This window comes from Sinocyclocheilus grahami, unplaced genomic scaffold (genome assembly GCF_001515645.1).
Source record: "Sinocyclocheilus grahami isolate Dianchi unplaced genomic scaffold, SAMN03320097.WGS_v1.1 scaffold222.1, whole genome shotgun sequence".
Taxonomy (NCBI): domain Eukaryota; kingdom Metazoa; phylum Chordata; class Actinopteri; order Cypriniformes; family Cyprinidae; genus Sinocyclocheilus; species Sinocyclocheilus grahami.
This window is the reverse complement of record NW_015505401.1, coordinates 2,053,409-2,077,546: the sequence shown is the minus strand read 5'-3', so window position 1 is coordinate 2,077,546 and position 24,138 is coordinate 2,053,409. Positions and strand designations below refer to the sequence as shown.

General features: G+C 37.8%; 2 protein-coding genes across 4 annotated transcripts in view; one reads left to right on the top strand and one right to left on the bottom strand.

Annotated features, from left to right (window-relative positions):
* LOC107596651 (tax1-binding protein 1 homolog B-like) overlaps nucleotides 1-6,522 on the top strand; it is a 61,007-nt gene extending 54,485 nt beyond the window's left edge. For 2 of the 3 annotated variants that reach the window (XM_016287433.1, XM_016287432.1), the window contains exons 14-18: nucleotides 1,266-1,352; nucleotides 2,014-2,188; nucleotides 3,092-3,243; nucleotides 5,237-5,316; nucleotides 5,585-6,522. In XM_016287433.1, the coding sequence (XP_016142919.1) occupies nucleotides 1,266-1,352; nucleotides 2,014-2,188; nucleotides 3,092-3,243; nucleotides 5,237-5,316; nucleotides 5,585-5,780 (690 nt within the window). In that variant the 3' untranslated portion in view covers nucleotides 5,781-6,522. The remainder of the gene's footprint in view (nucleotides 1-1,265; nucleotides 1,353-2,013; nucleotides 2,189-3,091; nucleotides 3,244-5,236; nucleotides 5,317-5,584) is intronic. The other variant, XM_016287434.1, reaches the window with a different exon arrangement.
* Nucleotides 6,523-7,371: 849 nt separating this feature from the next.
* Nucleotides 7,372-23,676, bottom strand: LOC107596726 (juxtaposed with another zinc finger protein 1-like). The gene is made up of 4 exons (XM_016287523.1): nucleotides 23,502-23,676; nucleotides 13,491-13,721; nucleotides 12,782-12,951; nucleotides 7,372-9,341 (listed from the first exon to the last, which is right to left on the bottom strand). The coding sequence occupies exons 1-4, from the start codon at nucleotides 23,614-23,616 to the stop codon at nucleotides 9,165-9,167; spliced, it is 693 nt and encodes a 230-aa protein (XP_016143009.1). The 5' UTR covers nucleotides 23,617-23,676; the 3' UTR covers nucleotides 7,372-9,164.
* Nucleotides 23,677-24,138: the final 462 nt, after the last annotated feature.

Below are 24,138 nucleotides of genomic sequence, written 5' to 3'. Positions count from 1 at the left end.
AGATCAGTGGCAGCCTTCAGGCTAAGTTTATGGTTTTTCTACATGACTCATGTGGAGCCATGCAAAGACAGATGGAGATCTTTTTTTACTAGCAAATAAGTGCTTAATTAAAATCCCAAGCATATCAGTTGCAATTGGAAAGCATTTGCAAGACCATTATTTTTTATAATTGTTATTATTTTATTTCTCACATTTTAAGGACATCAGTCACATTATTACATGGCTCTGGAATACATAACCCTGATTGGTCAATCATGTAGGCAGATTTTTTTTCTTTCTTTTTCTTTCTTTTGCAACTCAATTTTGTGTGTGTAGGTGTGTGCGCATTCATGCAGTCAGCCTGTCATTATTGCAAAATAAACCCTTTAGGTGGATACAAACCAGTTTTTTTTTTCTTAACAAATGCACAACAAATGTAATGGTCGGTTTTATTGAAATGTTTTTGAATTTTTCAAATATTTTTATATTTAATTATTTTTTTCTAAATATTGATATTTCTTTTTTAAATTAAAGGTGCTGTATGTAAGTTTTTGACTCTACTAAAGCATAAAAATACCATAATATGTTTGCAAATATTTAAGAAACATGCTAAGTTTACATACTTGTTTATCTGAAAAACAATGCTACAGTCAGTTATTCTCCTTTGAAAATGTGCGTTCCGGGCCGGAATGTCGGTCTCTGTTTTGGTTTGTGAAACCCGCCCACTGCCAGTTTACCCAATTGTATTTTGGCACTCCGGGTTGCCAGTTGGAGGAAAATACATCATATTTAATTTCATTCATCATCAAGTGCACTGGTTCCTGTTGGTGTCGTCAATCTGGCAACCTGCCTGTGCTTCAAGTCTGAGGAGGAGGGGCCGGGTGAAAAAAAAAACCTCTCCAATATTTTGAATTTGGACTGCAATACCTAGTTCAACCACTCGGTGTCAATCCTACATACAGCACCTTTAAATAACTAAAGCTTTTAAATTGACTTAAGGCAATTGATTGAAGTAAATTTTTTTTTTTTTTTTTTAGAATTTATTGTTAAGTTATCCATTTGAACTATTTGCAAAATACATATTTATTTTAATATATTCACACATTCACTCATGCACACATCACACTCGATTACGATTTATATTAATCAGTTTAATATATTTAACTACATTATTTTCCACACATTAACCGATCATTCTCATTCTAGAGTAAAGTTGTTTCTCTTTTCATTTTGAATAATGTTTTTAGCAGATAATCTCAGTAACAGCTTTTGTTTTCTGATTACAGAGCCAGGTGGCAGAGAAGGGTCGAGAACTCAAGGAGCTGAAGGACAGTCTTTTTTCGTTGACCAAAGAAAAAGAGAAGCTAGAGAGGGTGCGTGCTTTCGTTTACATTTTCCGCCGGCCTCTGCCAATCTAAAAATGCAGTTGTTTTTCTTGCTTGTTGTTTTATTCTCAGGATCTGGTTTGGGTTTAACATATCTCTCTAATTGAGCCAGCAGTGCAAGTGAGTCCTTATTTTCCATTCAATTACCCTAGACCACAGAGAGGGACGCGTAGTCGAGGTACAACACAAAACTCGACGCTCAAGAAGCAAAATGGCCCAATTTGAGGTTCAGACTAAATGAAATTGGCGCCTGTCGAAAACTTCAATAAAAGGCAGAGCTCTGCCTCCCTTTGAACAGGCAGAGGAGTTTTAATGAAGGGCCTAATTAAACTGTTTGTGCGAGGGTGGCGAGTTACTCTACTCTGCTGCCTCTGCTCGCTGTGGTGAGTGATGTATTGTCTGGACTCAAAGATAGAGGAAAGGATGAAAAGAAGGATGGAAAAAGGGGACCTGACTCATGGCTGGCCTTAAATTAGACTTTGCTTTCAGTTTGGTTACCTTTGGACCAATTTCACTCAGTTTAGCTTTTAATTTTTACATTTAAGTTTCAGTTGAAATGTGCGGATCAGATGATTAGCTACTGATTTCAGCAACTGTTCTTGAAGCAAACCAAAACTTAACACCTGTTGCATTTCCTGTGTCCCATCAGGAGTTGCAAAGGAGTGAAGAAGAACATGAAAAGATAGATGGCAATATGGATGCGCAGTCAGTCTTCTTGCAGTACCCGATGCCGTACCCTCAAGACGACCCATCTCCTCTGCTGGTGCCCCAGCGCCCCACTGATCTCATGTTTGGGAACCCGTACTCTTCTACTGATTCCAGGGGTATCTATGCTGCTATTTCACCATTCATTTCAATTGCTCATTCTAAATAAGGAATAAAATATAATGTGTAATGACACAACTACGGATGAGGATTAGGGCCTAGCAATAATAAAAAAATAAAACCATCTCAAGATTAAAGTCATTATAATGCGACATTAAACTCGTTAAATTGTGATTTTTGATTTATTATCAAACACTCGTTAGGCAATTGATGTGACTTATCCAATGTGATATGTGATGAGAAAAGGAAGAAAAGCGAGTTCGGCAAAAGACGGATTCAAACCCTGATCGATTGCATCATATGCTACATCCCATGTGCATTACTCCCCAACCTACGCTACTGCAGATGCTGTTTGACACACTCCGAGATGAAATGAACATGACACGAATGTGTTTATTCTCAGCATTTTATTTCGACTTTCTTCTCGAAATTTAACAACTTTTTTCTCGTAATTTAATGAGTTTATTCTCTGCATTTTATTTAGACTTTTTTCTCGAAATTTGAAATTTTTTTCTCATAATTTAATGAGTTTATTCTCAGCATTTTATTTCGACTTTTTTCTCGAAACACAACGACTTTACTCTCGAAATTTAATGAGTTTATTCTCAGCATTTATTTTGACATTTTTCTTGAAATTTAACAAGTTTAATTTTGCATTATAATGACTTTAATCTCGAGATGGTTTGATTTTCTTTTATTACTGCTTGGCCTTAATCCTCTTCCATACACAACACTTTGAATTTCTGTTTCTTAAAAATAAATGCCTTGGTTTGATATTTTGCATATATGGATATTTTGCATGTCCTCCTTGATTGCTCCTGCTCATATTTGTTTGAGCTACAGGATTTTCTTGAGGTATAAATCCAGATATTAAGCCATTAAAGGGTTTCCTTTCCTGACAGATGGAGCCGATGGAGAGTTCTCTGATGACCAGATGCCCCGACTGCCCCCAGTTGGGCCTCCATCCTGGGACAGTAATGTAGTGTGCATACAGCCCGCCCGGAACCTCAGCCGCCCCGATGGACTGGAGGAACCAGAGGAGCCGCAGAGCACTGTGAGTTCATTATGGCTTCCTCCACGTTCAGCTGTTAGAAGTGATATAGAGGTGGGATTAAGGTTTTAATCAACTCAGAACTGCAGATGGGCTTAAACTCTTCCCAAATCTCTGTCTTTCTTTTATCTGGACTTCTCTCTCCGCTGTGCTGGCCTCCGGTAGGGCTTAGCTAAGGCTGGCATTATTAAAGCCCTGCTAACCCAGAGCAGAGTCATTAAGGAAGTGCTCATGCTCACAACTAATAGAGCTCGTTAGCCTTGCTTGGACAACGGTGGATTTACCCAACTAAACTTGGAAGAGCTTTAGTGTAAAACAGTCACTTTTCATCTTAAGTGGACTGTTCACATCAAGTTTGATGTGACTGAAGTATATACAAATAATTTTGCGTACTAGAGCTATATGCCAAGTCATTCTTTAAAAAGTTAGTTAGAACATTTTCATGCCAAAAATTCTTACTATTTACCCTGACGATGTGCTAAATTGGCTAAAATGTGAAATATATAACAGAGCACACTGTGCTCAGTGTTGTAGCCCATAATGCAGTGCTCTCAACAGATCAACTTTTGAAATGGAAGTAATATCAACCAAAAAACTGTCTTAAATGGATAGGTCACCCAAAAATGAAAATTCTATCATTTACTCTCTCATGTCATTACAAGCCTGAATGACCTACTTTATTTTAAAGATAATAGAAGATATTTTGAAGAATGTTTAAGATGTTTTTGTGCACACAGTGAATGTCCAAAACCAATTGACTTTCATAGTAAATTTTCATTTTGGGTGAACCATCCTAACATTTTTCCCCCCACAAAAACAGATTGAAGATCACAACATAACCACATTTAAGCCATGTAATAACAATGTAACGTACTACTGAAATATTTTGTAAAAAATTAAAGCCTCTATATATTATATATACTATGCAGTACGCTAGTATTTCATTTCCTGCATAGTCAGTTTATCCCACAATTCTGAGTAATTCATAACTCACTGCTTAACCAGCATAGTAGGATGCATTATATTGAAGAAATTAACTAACCTACCCTTGTAAAAAAAAATATATATATATTTAGAATATATTTATCTCATACTAAGTATAGTTCTATCTATAGTATCTATTAACATATTTACCGACATATCGCTTGAGACTTACTGATATAATAATTAAACAAATAAATAAATTATACTTCAACTTTATTTAGAGTATTACTTGAGCACAGTGCACATTTCTTAATATTAAGCCTAAAATGTATTTAATGTCACTAATAATGAGTATTGTGCGATCTTTGAGTAACATCGGTCCTTAAATGCAAGATATTTAAAGTGTACCTGAAGTATACTTGCAATAGTTCCACTTTAGCACAATCAAATATACTTCAGTATATCTATAGTTGGACTTCAGCCCTACTTCTGCACAATTAAAGTGTATTAAGTACAAAATGAGTCGGTCCAATTTAGCAGGCTTCAAGTATACCAGTTTAGTATACTAAAAGTACAATTGCAGGGTATAAGTACATAAATATGTAAATACGATTCATTGCGGGTTCCCTCTTATTCCATACGCCGTGGTTGCCTTATGCTTCTACGCGTATGCGCACTTTTCAAAAATGCCACTGATTGTTGACATGCATGCCATACTGTGTAGATTGAAATGTGTATATATATAAATAGTATGAAAGCTATAGAATGTACTGCACCCAAGCAGTTCATTAAAACCATGTTTTCTGGAAATAGTGAATTTTTTAACTATGTAGGTAACAACAGAACAACAGCTAATGATGCTTTTGGGAAACGCACCCCAGATCATTAATCAATATGCTACGACTTTCTCCTACATAATTGCATATGTTTAGAGCTGTCATATATTGCTGCACCAACAAGATTTCCTGCGATATTAATCACTAACAGTTAACGGGCAAATAGAGGTTTTCAGGTGGTTTACGGTTCCTCTGCTTTTGCTAACAGAAAACATTTTTTTTCTTCTCTCCCCCAGCAAACCAATGATCAGCCTACAGCCGCTGACCCCGCAGAGTTCCTCAATGATGGACAGATGCCATTCTGCTTTGAAGCCAGGTAAGAACGCACACAAACACCAACCTCACGGCTGTTACCTATCATGTGGTTGAGCTTCGTTGTGGTGTGACTTTGTGCATTAGCTCAACGGCCCACCCACATCGCCTTCACACAGATGCTGTTTTACTGCCGTTTACTCTCCTGTTGTTCTAGCACCAGCTCATTCACACACAAACATACCTTACCACACTTTGTTTTCCTCATTCAGCCTTTATTTTGGTGTTTTTATTAGCCTTTTCTCACCCAGTTTAATTTCTCCATCTCGCAGTGGGGAGCAGAAGCGATGTCCGCTGTGTGAAGTGATCTTCCCTCCTCATTACGACCAGTCCAAGTTTGAGGAGCACGTGGAGAGCCACTGGAAGATCTGCCCCATGTGCAGCGAACAGTTCCCTCTCGACTGTGACCAGCAGCTCTTCGAGAAGCACGTCCTCACCCACTTCGACAGTAACATGCTCGACTTCTAGTCGAGAAAAAGAGTCCTTGCCTCCACTTCCCATTCTGCTCATTTGTGTTACAGTTAACAGCCACTTTAAACAGCATGTTTAGCTTTGAGCATTCATCTGTAGAGAACTGATCTTTTCTTTAACGTACGCAATCAAGGTAAAGTCTGGATACTGTTAATGAATTCCAAATGACTGAAAGATGAATTTTGGGTGATGTTTTAGGGTCTTTATTTAAGTCCATTATAGTTGGGGATTACTTCTGTCAATAGAACTGTTTATTCTAACTCACTTTAACGCTTCTCATATCAAAGTTAGCATTGCAGGTGGTTAAGAATACTTTAAGAACACTGAGCAAAAGTCATATTAAAGCATTCTGTTGAGAACCCTCCCCAGGTTCCATAGTTTAAGTCAGGTATTGCCTACTATACTCTGTGCAGGCAGAGCACAGCTTTTTCTGGCAGGGCATGTATGTGACCAGCTAAGAGGGTGATTCTATATTATAAAATCATTTTAGAATAAGCTTTTAAAGATAAACCATGATAATCAAGTTATTTGAGTTAGTGTTTTTTCCTTTATCTATTTAAATCACTTATTTCAATTGAGTTGCATGCTCACGTTTCCTGTGCACTGAAATCACAAACCTAGATCTCTTATTTTTGTTCCATTTCCTTAGTTAAATACTTTTGGTCTCTTACTGTGTGAGTGTCTTGTATACTTGATCTAAACCAATAAAGATTTGACGAGCAATATTTATGCTGGTTATGTGGAGTTGTTCAAATTGAAAACATTTACCTTTACTTACCAAAACCACATGGTAAGGCTTACTTTTGAGGATTATCCGTAATTATTATTATTAGAAAGTCTTAAAGGAACATACTACAATTTTACATAACCATTGTTTATGAATTTAAGTTTTTAGAAGTTTTAACTATATATCTATTACTAAAAACAATATGTGACCATGGACCACAAAACCAGTCATAAGGGTCAAGTTTTTAAATGGAGATTCATGCATAATAAGCTGAATAAATAAGCTTTCCATTGATGTATGGTTTGTTAGGCTAGGACAATATTTCGCAGAGATATAACTATTTGAAAATCTGGAATCTGAGGGTGTAAAAAAATCTAAATATTGAGAAAATCGCCTTTAAAGTTGTCCAAATGAAGTTCTTAGCAATGCATATTACTAATCAAAAATTAAGTTTTGATATATCTATGGTAGGAAATTGACAAAATATCAAACTTCATGGAACATGATTTTTTACTTAATATCCTAAAGATTTTTGGCATAAAAGGAAAAGCTATCATTTTGACCCATACAATGAATTGTTGGCTATTGCTACAAATATACCCATGCTACTTATGACTGGTTTTGTGGTTCAGGGTCACAAATAATATAATAAATAAACAAATATATATATATATAAAAAAAAAAAAGATAGAGGAATATATATATATATATTTGTATATATATAATATATATGTATAAATATATATATATATTCCTCTATCTTTATACTAAAATTGACCATGAATCCACATTCCTGGATGGAAGAAATACATTTAAAAAAGTTGTTAACATTTTTTTTTAAAACACATCAGAGGCCATTTTAATATTTAAAATGTAACCAGATTTACATTTATGAAGCAGCTTTTTTTTTTTCTTTTTAAGTTTTGTTGCAGAAAATGTCACCAGTTCCAAAACAAGCCCTGGTGTCTGACTTCATTACATGTAGGAACATTGTTGTCCAGAAACTTAAGAAAATATAATTTAAAGCACTCACATTGAGACAATACATTTAAGTACACAATATATCAAATACTTCCCTCTGTACTGGCAGTGTAATACTGTTACAATGTTGCATCTAAACCGATACTGCAATTCCAACAACATCAACGTCCATGCAGTGATGTGTCATAATGAGTGATTGGCAGGCCCTGATCTGGCCGGCATCTCTGGAGGATCTAGCGACTCTTCATTTATACCACCCACAAGTCCAAAAGCAAATCAAATCAAGTACCTTTCTGATTCAAGGTATGAGTCCACACTTGAATATCTTTGGGTTGTGACTATATCATCCCAGTGACAGGTTAGGGGTATAAATGTCCCACGGATTCACCAGAGACGAGCCAGAATCCGGATGAATACACAATCCGAATCACTTGGCTACACATATACTGTACTGGAATGCTGTGGTGTACCACAATTCAAGGCAACCAGTTTCAATAATCTCACATCTAACAAGCACACTGGAGGTATAGCGAAATAATTAATTCCCTAAGCTAGAAAAAAAAAAGGAAAAGAACCTCAGAAAAGAGAGACCTCCAAAGCGCCATATTAGTCCTTAGAATTTCGCAGCTGACTTGCAGAAAACATTCTGCAACTCGTTGGCAATACAAAATGCACTAAACAGGTTGGCAGCTGGTCACTACAAAGTGCTTTAGGTTCTTCTCCAGATCGCTGTGGAGTTCTAGAACGGTCCTGGGAAGAGTGTAACAGCCTACTCTAAAATACTATCAGATCAGGTTTATGGTTTTGAAATGCTGGCGATTTGTCACCTGAGAGTCATTTGGTGCTATAACTCAAAACTTTTCAAACCTTTTTTGCACGACTGAAAACTGCACATCCATAATCAATCGATATTGTCATCTCCGAAGTTCGGTTGAAAATATACAAAATAAAACTTAGGAATAAAGTATAGAATTTAAATCTGACTATGAAACTTCTAGAATATATAGTTATATACACAGTCTGTAGCTATGGATGTTGCTTATACAGATAAACATTCAGACTATTCAAGCCTTTCCTATCTTTTGTTTTTCTCGCACAGAGACTCACGTTCACTCACGCGAGGCTGGTTAACTAGTCACGATTCTCACCTTTCCAAACATACCGTCAGTCTTACAATAAGCACCTAGCATAAAAAAATAAAGACCAGGAAAATAAAAAGATTAAGCAAATGTGCAAAAATACAAAACGGTGAACTCTAATAAGATACAAATAAGCAAAGGAAATAAAAAAACAAATTAAAAAAACAGAATTAAAGCATGCGATTCAAAATGTAGTGTTTTGATAGATGGTTGAATCGAATCCTCCGCATGGAGGTACGGAATGATACAGGGATTCGGGAGTCTTCCTTGAGGAAGAGGAATATAAAAAGATTAAAGTTTCCTCCTCATGAGGAGTGGAATGAAAAGGGAGGTGAAGGAGTCTTACTCTTGAAAGAGTCAAATAGAAAGAGACAAACTGTCCTCCAGACAAATATCTTTTGGATGTCCTCCAAAAAACTGAGGACAAGACGGGTCAGAGTTCATGGACAGCCACAGCTGCTGGTGCGGATGGATGTGGAGGTGTATATACATGTGATGTGTGTGTGTGTGTGTGTGTGGGGATGTTGGCACTCTCTACTGCTGCATCTTGCGGATGATGTCGGCAGAGACGGGCGGGTGGAAGTTGATGGTGTGGTGTCGAAGCCCCTGAGAGCTTTTGTAGCTTTTACCACACCGGCACTTGAAGGGCTTATGAACGCGGATCTGAGTGCGGTGGCCGTTCTTGGCGTGGTATTTAATACCATTCACATTCTGCAGAGAAGAGCAGAAACAAGAGGATCATTGTTCAGGTTAGACAATAATTGACTACACAGGAAATAAACAAAAAACGATTCACTGCTGCATTTAGATTCATTTTATAGATTGAAATTATTAATGAATTATTATTATTTTTTGTTTATTTATAATAAAAATGGCACCAACTGAGTCTGAGTTGAGCCCGCCCAGGATATTTAATTTATTAATATTAGATAACTCTCTCTGTATATATACTGTATATATATATTAGTGCTGTCCAATGATTAATCGCAATTAATCGCATCCAAAATAAAAGCTTTTGTTTACATAATATATGTATGTGTACTATCTATATTTATTATGTATGTATATATATATATATATATATATATATATATATATATATATATATATATATATATAAATACACGCAAATACAGTATATATTTTGAATATATGTACATGTATATATTTATGTTATATATAAATATATTTAAAATTTAAAAACAAAATTTTTCTTAAATATATACATGCATGTGTGTGTATTTATATATACATAAATAAAGAGTACACACACATATGTAAACAAAAACTTTTATTTTGGATGCGATTAATCGTTTGACAACACTAATATATATATATACAGTATACATATTTGAACCATTTCTGGTTAAAAATGAAAGGCCACTTAAAGCGGGAAGCATCACAATTCAAATCATGAGTCAAAGCAACAAATGTCAATCTCCACAGTTTAGGAAATGCAGGCAACCTCTTTAAGTTATTCTTGACTGTGCTGTATTGACTGTTTTGATGCGTGGTAGGGCGTCGTTTTGATGCATACAGCCGAAAAAGAAGAGTGTTTAGCTTGTAATAAGCAAAAAAAATCTAAAATCTATATTCACACAATCTTTTATTATCTATAGTAGACATTAAAGTCTGTAATAACAGTTCAGATGGCAAACATCATGAAGTGACTTTCTAATCAGGAAGTAAAAATAGTACATATTAAAAGTACTTTCAGCCAATGAAATCATTTTGTGATCCTAGATGAGCTCAGTTCGGCACAGAGGGTGCAGCTTACACTGTGCAAACAAACATTATTTTACAATTCACTTCACTTATTACAAGTGTTCAATTCCATATTACATTATAACATATTTATCAATAATCTGAAGGCAAACAAAACGATCTGTGAGTAAAAATGCGCTTGAATAATTCCAGACATATAAAACATCCAGTGTTGTGTGAAATAATGAAGAAAACCATCAGCTGCTTGACATCAGTGGAGACCAGGCACCCACTGAACCCAAATAAACCCAAATCAGAGCCACATCTAACAGTACATCTGAACATGCAGAGACACCCTCATGGCTGTCATCATCCATTTCCTCTCCCTCTTATTGAATGCGGCTCTCACAGGCTGCACATCATTTATCTCAGCAGCCCGAACCAGATGGCAGTGGAAAATCTCATAAAAATGCACAGGCCTTCAGTGGACTGCATGTATGCCTTTCAAATGTATGTCAAGCTTCCAGTCCTGTCCCATTACAGCTCTTAGTGTTAATAAACTCTTTGACTGCTAAACAGTGAGAGCCCAGCATTCACTGTTTGATCATATTTGTGCCACTGGTGATTGCTATTGTTTATGGATACACAGGTGTGCTGTAAACCTGCTTTTTAGTGAATGAAACACTAAGTAAACAGCTTTAAATAATGGTGCTAATAGATTTGGGGTCTGTAAGAAAACGGTTTTCAGCATTGATAGTAATTCGAAATTTCTCCTCAGCATCAAATCAGCATATTAGAATGATTTCTGAAGGATCGTGTGACACTGAAGAATGGAGTAATGGCTACAGAAAATTCAGCTTTGCCATAAAAATATACAACAGTTATTTTAAATTTCATAATATTTCGCCATACTACTGTTTTGCTGTATTTGCGATTAAATAAATTCAGCCTAAGTGAGCATAAGAGACTTCTTTCAAAAGTATTTTAAAAACCTTATTGACCCCAAACTTCTTACAATATACATTTTAAGTAATATAAAGTATCTTTACAATAAAATATATTAAAGGGGTCATATGATGCTTCGGAGTGTTACAAGCTGTATACAACAGTTATTTTAAATTTCATAATATTTCGCCATACTACTGTTTTGCTGTATTTGCGATTAAATAAATTCAGCCTAAGTGAGCATAAGAGACTTCTTTCAAAAGTATTTTAAAAACCTTATTGACCCCAAATTTCTTACAATATACATTTTAAATAATATAAAGTATCTTTACAATAAAATATATTAAAGGGGTCATATGATGCTTCGGAGTGTTGCAAGCTGTTTGTGCATATATAAGATCTGTAAAGTTGCAAAGACTAAAGTCTCAAACCCAAAGAGATAGTCTTTATAAAAGTTAAGACTCATCCACGCCTTTCTAAAACGCCTCATTTAAACACGCCTCCACATGTCTACATCACTGTGTTGGAAGATTTGCATAACACCGCCCAAATGTTTATGCAAGGAAAGAAGGCGTAACTTTTATTCTCGCTGTAGTATTGTTGCTGCCGCCGCCATGTCGTGGAGACGCTGTGTGTTTCCAATTATGGTAAGGGGTGTTACATTTCCGTCACAAGCTCGGGCCGGCCAATCACAACGCACTGGATACCTGGCCAATCAGAGCACACCTCACTTTTCAGAACGATGAGCTTTGTAAAAATCGACGCGTTTCAGAAAGGCAGGGCATAGAGGAGAAACAATAATGTACAGTATGTGGAAAATAATGTGTTTTTTGAACCTTAAGCCTCATACACACCGGGACGATTATCGCGCGTGCTTATCGCCAACGTTTTTCGACGCATCTTTTGTGTTCATACCCAAGCAATTTTCACAGTCGATGAGCCGAGTGAACGTGCAAATTCCCTCCCTGACATTAGGTGGCTTTAATGAAAAACAGAAATACCCCGGTACACATCGAATCCTATTTGATCTGCAATTCCTCTCCATAACAACTCCCTCTTATCTAGATTTTTGTAGTCGCGGTGGCGTTTGTCATAAAGCTCTTTGTGTTCAGACACCAATGAGAGCAGCAGCTCTACATTCATCTTGCCTCGATGCATCTTCTTGGTCTACTTACTTCCTCTTCGTCGTTAGGTATCAATGTGTGCTCGGCAAGACCGTTTTGTGCTTGAGCGCCACCAAGTCGTGTTTTACTGTAACTTCAGCAGCTCCAGGCACGTGAACAAAAGCGCCAATCTCATTGGTCAGCCAGGTTTTAACGCGGTGTGTCAAACCAAAAAAACGAGCCAGAGGCTTTTTTTTTAAATGACTCTTTTACGCCTCGTGTTTTGAATTTTTGTGTTGCATGTTTTCCATGCTGTCAGGATTTCTCTAGTCTTCAAAAATTATTCACAAACCTACAGTGAACAGACAAATGAAAGTATATATCGAAGCCATTTTATACCTTGTATCTCTTTTTGCAGCCAGGCACGGGACATGCGAACGGTTTCTCATCACCGCCGTTCATGCACATGGAACTGAGGATGGATTCAGAGCTAATGGCACTTTCGGTGGTCCACGACTCGTCACTGTCAGACTCTTCATATTCTGCTTCCTCCTCATCATACTCGCTGCCTGAGAGTACAGAATAAATAATCATTTAGTAATTGATCATGTTATGACGCATCAAACCTTTCAGATAATCAACCACTACACCGCTAGAACAACAAAGCATTTCCCATCAGCCACCGCAGCAGACACACAATAGCTTTAAGGAAAACTGGTACAGTTATCTTTCTCACAGTACTGAGCCCAGCCAGCAAAGCGTTTGCGTTTTATGAGAAAGAATCTGGAAGGCATAAGAAGGTCTAAGGGTTAATGCACAGTAATAGTATGATACAAGCAATTTGGAGACTATTTAGTTTCTGTTCCAAACCCACACAAATAAAATGCTTAAAACATTTAATTGTGGGAGAGAGAGCACATGTTGCTCTAGAGAGGGCCATGGGAAACTGCAGCGATGAAAAAAACAAACAGTGTGACTCACAATGTGATTACTGGATTATCGATTACAACAGAACATCAAACAAGCACTGCAGGTTTAACGGAGTTATTACCAAAATTCATCTTTCTAGGAAACATAATAAGCATACAGTGAGTTCCTAAAGAAGTACCTGTGGGTGTGCTGCTCCTGAATGAAGACGAGGGCGTGATGGGCGGAGTCACGGGCGGGGTCAGGTTGCCGCTGTTGTGGCGAGGGGGCGTGGCCACGCTGTTGCGTGAAAGGCTGCCCGTCAGTGAGAGTGACAGCTTTGGCTGAACTTTCTTCTTCAGAGACTCGTGCTCCCGCCGTGCTGCATCTGTCATAAACCTAGAGAGGAAAGTGAACTTTATTAGATTAAGTTCTTAAACTGACTTACAACAAATTATAGCAAACTCAAAACAAAGACGTATTGCTTATTGGGAAGCCCAAACGTGTAAAGTAACAGTCATAAACTAAAATACTCTAATCCAGCCACACAAACATCAGTACATTTGCCGTCACACTTTCTGAGCAATTAATTTCTGTGACTTTTCTAGCTGTTTGTTATTACTGGATACAACAACAAAAAACTTAGAAAGACTGTGAACACAAAGACTTTCCAGTCGATTAAATTTACTCACTACAAAAAGCTACTTGACGTTTCTGGGACAAAACAAAATTCCAGCCCTTTATCTGTCCACTCTAACTGAAAGAAAAATGCCTTGATAAGATACAGTCTCAATGAGCACAATGTAGCAATGAAAATGAGCTGGTAATGGAATACATGGCTGTTAAAGGAAAAAGCCTGTGGCAACTAAATTAAGTGCATTTGCACATGTATTACACACACAGCAGGTTCTACAAAACCCATGGAAAATACTTTTAGGAAAATACGTTTTTTAGGATTCTGATGGATTCACGGTTTATCGCGGTTTTTCCCTGACTGTGCCTGTGCCTGTGAATAAGAATGCATGAAACCCTGTATTTTAATCACGATCCAATCAAACATGTTACATGTAGCATGAGCAGTTTTTGATGTTAGTTAGATTGTATAATTTCAAAATCTGCAGCCAAAACAGAATGGTCTGACCTTAGCTTTGTGAAATTATCCTACATGAAACATGCCAGCTCCAAACAAAAACAGCAGACGGGCTGAATGACAACGCAGATTCACTATCTGACAGCAGGTGTCGCTTATGTAACGGCAGCGATACAGCGTTTTCATTGGTTACTGCTGTAAACAAAGCAGTGCTGCGCTTTTAAATACCACATTACTATACATTATACGGAGGTAAGATGAAAAGAAAGTTCCCCTCAGAGATACATTTCTATAAACCCCCACCCCCAATTCAGAATAGAATTTTGTTCCAATGTTTTGCGCATGGTGTAGTGAGTTTGCTCTGCCTGCTACAGCATTTTCTCCTCTTTGCATTCCTCTTCAGCATCTTTGGCCTCTTTTAATGGCCGCTTACAGTTTATTTACCCAGTTAAAGAATTAGTTTCTCCAACCATAAGTCAGAAGTGTATGCAATCACGACACTGTCTACATTGCTTAGCCACTTCTACCTTTATGCCCAGTTTGCAAAAAATGCATAAAAAGTGCATAATTCAAACCGGTTTACCATTTGAACCGGTATATCGTCCAGCACTACTTTAAACCAACACATAAGCCTATATATCAAACTTTGACAGAATGCAAAAAAGGTAAATTCTTCAACCTACTTGAAGAACTCCGGTTAATCATCATATTTTTACACTAATATATTATATTAATACATTCATTTACCTTTTTTTTTTTAAATTCTCAATAAATAAATCAGCCAAGAACTTGAGTATTAGGAGTGGAAAGGTGGGCAATGATTGTTTTGTTGGTGTTGATCAATGTACACCTCTGTTTAAAAGCTTGCAGTCAGTAGGGTTTTTAAGACATTTATATTATTATTATTTATATCATAAATTATTATTATAATTTATGATATTAAGATTTCCATTTTTCCAGTTTTTTAAATTTGCTATTTCACAAAGAATCCTAAAAAAGGTTTCATGGTTTCCACAAAAATTAAACGGCATCAACATGGATGATAAGACCATATTGGCGTATTATGTAATATAATATTTCACAATATTACCATGTACAACAGCAGAATGTTTTTGATGTATTTTTTTATCAGATAAATGCAGCCTTGTTGGGCATCAGAGGCTTCTTTCAACAACATAAAAAAAAATGCTACAGATCCCAAACTTTTGAATGGTAGTGTACATGTATCAAATAGGAGGTTAAAGCTGGTTCAACTTTATTAAACATGTCTCAAGACACCTGCGTTTTGTTCCTTTCTATCAGTTGCACCCCATCTATCCATTTCTGAATGCAAGAATTATGTGAGTACATCCCCCAATTCTCTCCAAACAAAAGTGATGTGCATGTACAAAGCTGCCGTGCAAAGGCAAAAGACCGTAACTTCGATTTTTTTCGAAAATGAGTTATTGATATTTTTGGGACATTCAAGACATAATTTATCATGTATATAAGTATCTTGAGTCAATTTTGTTGTTTTCCCGATAAAATAATGAGTCATCTCAACCGTAACTTTGAAAAGCCCCGGAGAAGCAGAGCACCGTATAACACCAGTTACAGCTTTTCACTTTGTTTGGAACGCTCAAATTCTATCCATTTCTGAATGCAAGAATTATGTGAGTACATCCCCCAATTCTCTCCAAACAAAAGTGATGTGCATGTACAATGCTGCCGTGCAAAGGCAAAAGACCGTAACTTCGATTTTTTTCAACGAGGGGGTGCATAATCTGGCACGGGTGCATAATTCGGCACAACACCGGTTTGGAGTTATACGGTGTTCTGCCTTTGTTTTACAGTCCATTAAAGTCTGCCGCATTTTAATTACAGTGTAGACAAACGAATTAGATAGATTGCGATCTACCAAATAGCTCCATATAAAAAAGCACTGTAAAGACTAGATACCTTGGCAGCAATATGTAATCGTGAATAACCTTTAAATATTTGTTTTTCTTTTTGTAATGCAGATTACTCACCAGGCTGTCACTTCTAGTTGATGTCACTTTTAGCTGGACGGGTGTGGACTCAAATGCCGTAGCTAGCCTGATAAATCATAAAATCAGTAGCTGTTCACAAATAAATCCATATCCTACCTTTTCTTGTAACCCGATAAAATCAATCCATGGCGATGAACGTCATCGGAGATGTTTAATCCACAAGCATTCTGAGCATTATTCCTGCTTGCTGGCTTTCACATCAATCCACAAGTCATTAATTCTTTGAGCTTAGGCTATTTCATACAAGTCAACATATAAACAATATGCTATGTCTAGCATTTTTTTTAACGCTAATGAGCATAGCAAATTAATTGGTATCCACGGTATCCACTCATATGTTTAACTTTTAGTCTGCTTGTTACGGTCCAAAAAAAAACTAAAACACTAATACAGTCACATTACTACAGGTGCATCTCAATAAATTAGAATGTCGTGGAAAATTTCATTTATTTCAGTAATTCAACTCAAATTGTGAAACTCGAGTATTAAATAAATTCAATGCACACAGACTGAAGTAGTTTAAGTCTTTGGTTCTTTTAATTGTGGTGATTTTGGCTCACATTTAACAAAAACCCACCAATTCACTCTCTCAACAAATTAGAATACCTCATAAGACCAACAAAAAATGTTTGTGAATTGTTGGCCTTCTGGAAAGTATGTTCATTTACTGTACATGTACTCACTACTTGGTAGGGGCTCCTTTTGCTTTAATTACTGCCTCAATTCGGTGTGGCATGGAGGTGATCAGTTTGTGGCACTGCTGAGGTGGTATGGAAGCCCAGGTTTCTTTGACAGTGGCCTTCAGCTCATCTGCATTTTTTGGTTACTTGTTTCACGTTTTCCTCTTGACAATACCCTATAGATTCTCTATGGGGTTCAGGTCTGGTGAGTTAAAACATCTAATTGCCAAATTTCCAGTGTCCTAGCTATAATTAGTTTGGCTGGACAAGTAAAAAACTTTAAAGTAATTTTTCTCAGTTTCACACTCTAGCGAGTTAAAGGGGTGGTTGACTGTTTTTTTTTCTAGGCTTGATTGTGTTTATGGGGAGCAGTCTAACATGTGTTAATGCTTCGTTTTTTAAAAAACGCATTATTTTTCACATAATTTACCTTTATTCCACACCGTTCTGTCCCTTCTCTGAGAAATGGGCTGATCTTTTCCTGTTTTTATGAAGCCCCTCCCTCAGAAATAGGGCTAAACCGCCTCTAGCGCGCGTCTAAGCGTCCCGCCCTTCACCTCAGCTGCATGTGCTCCGGTTGTATTGTAAACAAGGCATCGTTAATATCGCTTATCAGTTTGAGCCCGATTGAGAAGCAGAGGATATTACTGTATGTAATAAAGCATAAATGTTCACACAGACATTATTAAAGCTGGTGTGGAATTAACAGATTACCAGCAGAAGCCACATAAAGCAGTAAGAGATGGACAAAAGTGTCTCCTCTTTGTTAAGCAACAATTTCCACCACCATTCTGCCTATTAAAGCTGTTTAACACTGGAACTGCTTTCTGTCTCTAAGCTCGGAGTATTCCTACACAAACCACATTCAACAGAGTGAATTTGAGTGTATATGATGACTTGGGCACTGGTTTGAAGTTCATTACAGCTTCATAAACCTGCCATGGTTAATCCAGGTAATATCAGCTCTTCCTGTCATTAGCTGGCCTGCACTGGGTTTGGATGGAGGGCTGGGAGGGAACAGGGGGTGTTGGTTTGAGGTAATTAGGTCCACCAGGTGCAGCTCTAGGGGCAACAGTCACTGCTCAAATTTATTATTTCCGTTGAGATTTTTTCCCCCCAGGCCATTCCAGGAGCCCTCAGTGTGGTGAAGCTCAGAGGTTCATTGTTCAGAGGCCTGCAGATCACCCCTGTAGAGCTGACATCTTGAAAGCAGAGGACCTCTGCAGGGTTATTACACTTAACTAAAACCATTAAAAATAAATGTTAACTGAAATGAAATAAGAAAACCTTTTATTTTCATGTTTAACAAAGAAAAAATAAAACAAAATATGCATAAAAACAAGTAGACATAATTCTGAAACTAAAACTTGAATTACAATTGAAATAAAATCAGAAATATAAAATAAAAACTGGACCTCTATCCAAAATGGTGGAGATAAATCTTTAAAAAAAATCTTTTTAAAAACATAATAAATTAACAAATCAGCACATGGTGTAAACTGTATTTTTTTTATGATAGTCTCCAAACACCAGGAGGATTTAAGCTAGCTAAACACTGTAGTCGCAACTAGAATAATTCTGTGCGCTGTAACCCATTCAACTCCCTAAATCATCTCAGCCTCATATTAACACTTTTAATGTGAAACCCTCGGAGGCCGTGGCCTGACAGGTTTAAATTCACGATTTTAAGAGCTGGAAGTCGAAAGAGAATTGCATAAATTGTCACATCCAGCGAGAGCCTCGGAGGAATCTTTTCGTTGCTTACAGAACCCACACGCACAAGTACGAACAGTAAAAGGTTCAGACACACCCTCTTTCCTTGTATTTACACTGTTGCCATCGTAATACACAATCAAACCCTAGAGAGCGTTTTAACCACAAAAACTCGAATTAGCTTGAAGACGGAGGAAAATTCGAAGGTGATAAAATATTACAACCTTAAAACTTCACAAGCTCATTTGCTGTAAGCAATGAGGCCTATCGGCAACATTTCTCCACCCGACCTCGCAAATCTCCACTCTGTTCTTCTGTTAGCATGCCATCGCCCCCTACTGGTCACAAGAGCACCTGCCAATGAACCCACCTCACCCGTTAGAATGTGAGCTTTGTTTAGCCGGGCGTTAATTAAAGCAGAGAATGTTTTTAGCAGCAGGTCCCCAGATGAAGAGGAAGAGAGGCCAAAATCCACCATCCCACTTTGTAATTAGTCTTGCTCCAGGCCTATGTGGGGCCATGCCAGATTTCACACCTTGCCAGGAGCAGGGCTGTGGGTGAGGGAGGGGTTCCATGGGACACTAATTGCCTCATTACTGCGCAATAAGTCACTTTAGCCATACTCTCCTTCAGCTAACACCCCGGACACATGCGAGACAAGCACTCAGGGAGCAGAAGAGGCATTAAAACAAGCTCAGCTCAGGTCAGCTGCCTGGAATTGATCAACCTCCATCTCATCCGATCAGAGAATGGGCTACCACGGAGTGTTGACACATTTAGTTTAGATGTAAACATGATGGTCCTGAGGGCAATTTAACCTGCTACATAAATCCTATTGTGAAAATAAGCTAAACAAAGGCAGGCGGCCTAAGGCTATCAGTTTTCAGAACGACAGGTTTAAGAGTGCTGAGTGGAACGGCAATGTTTTTCTAGGTCATTTAATTTTGTTGTGTTTTGCCATTGTGGCAACTAGGCCTCCATTTTGTATAGTAAAACAAGCCTGCGCTCAAATATTCAGCCACAGCAATAGCACAGCAAACACACACACACAAAAATGCAAATCAGTCATAGTGGAATTTAAAGGGCTACGCAGTAATTTTTTGCTAATTAAAAAAGCTTTACACTCAAAGGAATGAACACTTTTGGGAAATATCATAAAAATGTTATCAGTTTTCTATCAAATCAGTTTTTTTCCCCTCTCTACATTGCCCCTCACGGGAGCTGCCATGTTGACAACACAAGACCAGCTGTGTCATAAATTGACAGAGTTACCATACTACTAATAATATGAATTGGCAGTTAGCGGTTCATAAAGAAACTTCATTCATCTAGGCCAACAGGTGTCAGTATAAATTCCAATTCCTACTCGGATGAATAACTGCCAGATAAGCTTAAGCCAAAATTTACTGGCTGCATCTGAAAGCTTATACAGCTAACTTGTTGCCTCGCTGACTTATTAGACAATAGCTGCTTTTACACAGTAATAACAGTAAATAGCCGCTGCGTGGAGTAAATGCGTCATAATGTTATGATTGGCCCAGAGTAGACGTCTTATGTCAGCGCGTTCTGAACTCGTACGTGCTCATGACGGTAATCTCGTTTTGCGTTCACACAGAGCACATTACTGGTAATTTACTGGTAATGTTACAACTTCTCACACCGGTGAATTGCCAGAATGAATTTACAGGCATTTTTGAAAAGGTCCAGGTCACAAATGATCTCTTAATGGTAATCCACCGGTAATTTACTAGTAAAGACTTTGTGTGAAAGGGGCTAATATCTTTGCAGGAAGATCACAGATTCTACCCAAACTAAAAAATCTCAGCATCCATCTAAAAAGCTCAATGACCAGAGACATTAAAATGCAGATAAATCAACTTTCAGTGCAAGGCTTATCGCCTACCATTGTCGAATCCGCTCATTCCTGTTGAGTGTCCTCAATCTGGCAACTCGTGTGAGCGTCAAATTTGAGGAGAAGGGGGCAGGAGAAACAACTCTCTCATATATTTCGAATGTGGACTGCAGTACTCATTTTAATCGCTAGCTGTCATATTACATACTGCACCTTTAATATTAACAGGAATGTTGGTGCACTTCCCAGCTGGTGGCACCTTAGGCAACCACCTAGGCTGTCTATGCTTAGAAACAGCTCTGATCTCCAGGTAAAACATCCAATCACTTTGCAATTTCACTTTAGAATAATACCACAAAACTGCTCATAGGGTGCATGGACCTGAACACTGGTTGGGCTTAGTGGATGCATTCAAAATAAAACATAGCAGTGTAAAGGTGAATATAATTTGTGCAACTGCATTTTGTCTCAAGAACTAGGTCAACTGCAGATGATTTAAAAGATTATGCAGGGTTTAGTATGCAACATTTTCCCTCACTATATCTTCAGTACGATCTTTATGACTATATGTAAAATGTCTAATTTGAACACAAGCCATTAGGTTCTGCATCTGACACTTCAAACTATGAAGGCCTAAGTCAGATCAAAACAAAAATTACGTTATATTAAAAATGCTTAAATTGAATCTATACTATTTTAATTTAATTTGAATTCCATACGCAAACAAGCACACCACACTTTCAAAAAGTGATGCATACATGGCAAATTTCAGTCTGAGGCAGAGTATCTGAGCAGCAGAGTGTGCACATGGATGGCAGAAAACACCTCAGGCTAAATCGCTTGACTGGACTGATGATTTCCACCAGCTCTCCAGACAGATCTCCCTCTCAAAGGCCAGCTGAGCTAACAGGGAATGTCAGTCAGCAGGGGAGAGAAGGGGAGGAGAGGGGGGTGCTTTGTCTCTAGAAATCAGGTTTCTTCTTACAAATTCACTCCATGCAGGCTCTTGCCAGAGTCTATTGGACAGGTAGTCCAACGGTGTTAAATTACATCAGCAGAGTCCAGATCCAGCCCCCATTGACTGAGATATCCATCAGCACTAGAGACTGAATCAGCGAGAGCATTTTGATTATGACAGATAGGTATGTAATATACTTTTTCAGCTGTGCTCAAAGTAAACCTGCATTCCATCTCATGCTATGCTTCCACTTTTGGACTTCTCAGTCATCTTGTGTTTACTTTCGCTCCATTTCTGTGTCCAACAGCCAGGAAAAAACAGAAAGCACTGTTGATTTTGTGCGAAACCATAACAACACATTTCATTTATCACATTTACAAGCACACATCCATACATTTATTTCTGCATTAATATAGCCTTAACACTAATAGTGATTCAGTGGGACAATACAGGCTATAAAGGGCCTTGACCCTATGCATCTGTTCTACTGGATAGAAGTTCTGCAGGCTAGGACTCAAAGGGTTTCCTGACCCCAGTGCGATCCCTGCTCCAGAATGACAACAAATCAGACCCTGATAGGCACCAGTGCAACCTTATGACCTACATCTGCACTTGTAAATAATACAAAGTAAGGTATAAAATAAAAATAATTGTTGCTTTATATATTAAAATGTGCTTAAATTGTGTAATTGTGACCTCTTTATTTGATTTCTACACAAAGTACCATTCAGGTATATAATACTTTTATTCAGAAAGGATGCATTAAATTGACTAAAAGTGACTTTTATAAAGTTACAAAAAATTATATTTCAAATAAATGCTGTTATTTTGAACTTTCAACTAAAAGAATCCTGGGAAAATGTATTTAATAACTGCAACTTTATTTCTCACAGCTATGACTATTTACAGTTATTTATATCTCACTTTACTGCAACTTTATTTCTTATAAATTTGACTATTACTTATGACTTTATATCTTATAATTATGAACTTTTATCTCGCAATGCAAATATTTCATGTAACTGTGACTTTGTTTTTCTAATTGCAACTTTATGTCTCATAATTTCAACTGTGTATCTTACAGTGGTGCGGTGTTACATAAATCTCTATTTCTCATTATTATTAGTAGTAGTATCGTATCTTACAATGTGACTTGTTTTAAACTTTAAAACAATTCCTTTTTTATTTTTTGATTCTAAGAAAGCTTTGAAATCTTTGTGACAAGACATTTGAGATCTACTAGCTCTGAAATTCAAGCGTCCAAAGTGTCTTATTTCATACAGGATATTGTAATAGTGGATTAATGCCTACTCATGATTCAATAAGTGAACACCTACTTGCATATTCATCTGATCCCAGTGCTTTTGTGCATTTCTGCTATGACCATTGCACATTATTATGACGCATAATGATAATGGCCATCCACACGTACCCGTTACCTTTAACCATACTAAGGAAGCTCTTATGCTGCATTAGCTAACACGCATTTAATCACTTCTGTATGGAATTTAATCCGCTTTATACATGCATTTCGTGTTTATGAGCTGCTCTGAGCTGGTGAGATGGACACATCTCCACGAAGCTCCGCGTCTGCGGGCCTTGCGCAGAAAATAACATTCCCACTGCAGCCCTACCGCTTGTGTTTACGCGTACAGACCATGTACTAGTTTGAAGCGGCTTAACGACGCCCGAACGTGTTCATATCTTGTGCTATCGACACCTAAAAGCGTCCCGAAAGCGAGCAAAACGCACTGAAGCCCCATCGCTTCACCACACCTAGCAACAGCGCCGCTGCGACGCAGGAAGTGAGTGTGACTGTGGAGCGCGCGAGCCGGCCATTGCTGCTGCGCGCTGCAGCGGCACAGATTGTGCTTCCGCGAGCGCACTTACCGATGTGCTTATCCTCGATGTGCACGATGAGCTCGGCCAGCGACTCGAAGTGCAGTCCGCAGCCCCCGAACTGGCAAATGTTGGAGAAGAAGGAGGCAGCGGCGATGCCTGTCATGGTCTTTGCTACATTGAGGAGCAGCAGCACGGCGCGAGCGGAAAGGAGATCGCGCGCACGCACGCACAGTCAGACAGACAGACAGCTGCAGCAGCAGCAGCTGGAGCAGCGCAGCACGAGAGAGAAAGAGAGGAGGGCTCAACACGTTATACCTGTTGATGTGAAATACTACACACTAGTCCTGCTCCATAAGCTTAAAATCTTTAAAAAAAAGAATACTTCCTCAAAATATGTTAAAACATAAAATATGACTAAATGGATAATCATGGCTTTGATACACTACTATAGCCTACATCTTTAATATAATAGCCTATATGTGACCCTGGACCACAAAACCAGTCAGCATTTATAGCAATAGCCAACAATATATTGTATGGGTCAAAATGATCGCTTTTTCTTTTATGGCAAAAATCATTAGGATATTAAGTAAAGTTCTGTCAGGACCACTATCGTCAAAGATGATTGACAATTAACATACAGTTTGGATTGGCGGTATGGTTCTGTTCTGGGCAAGAACTCCCT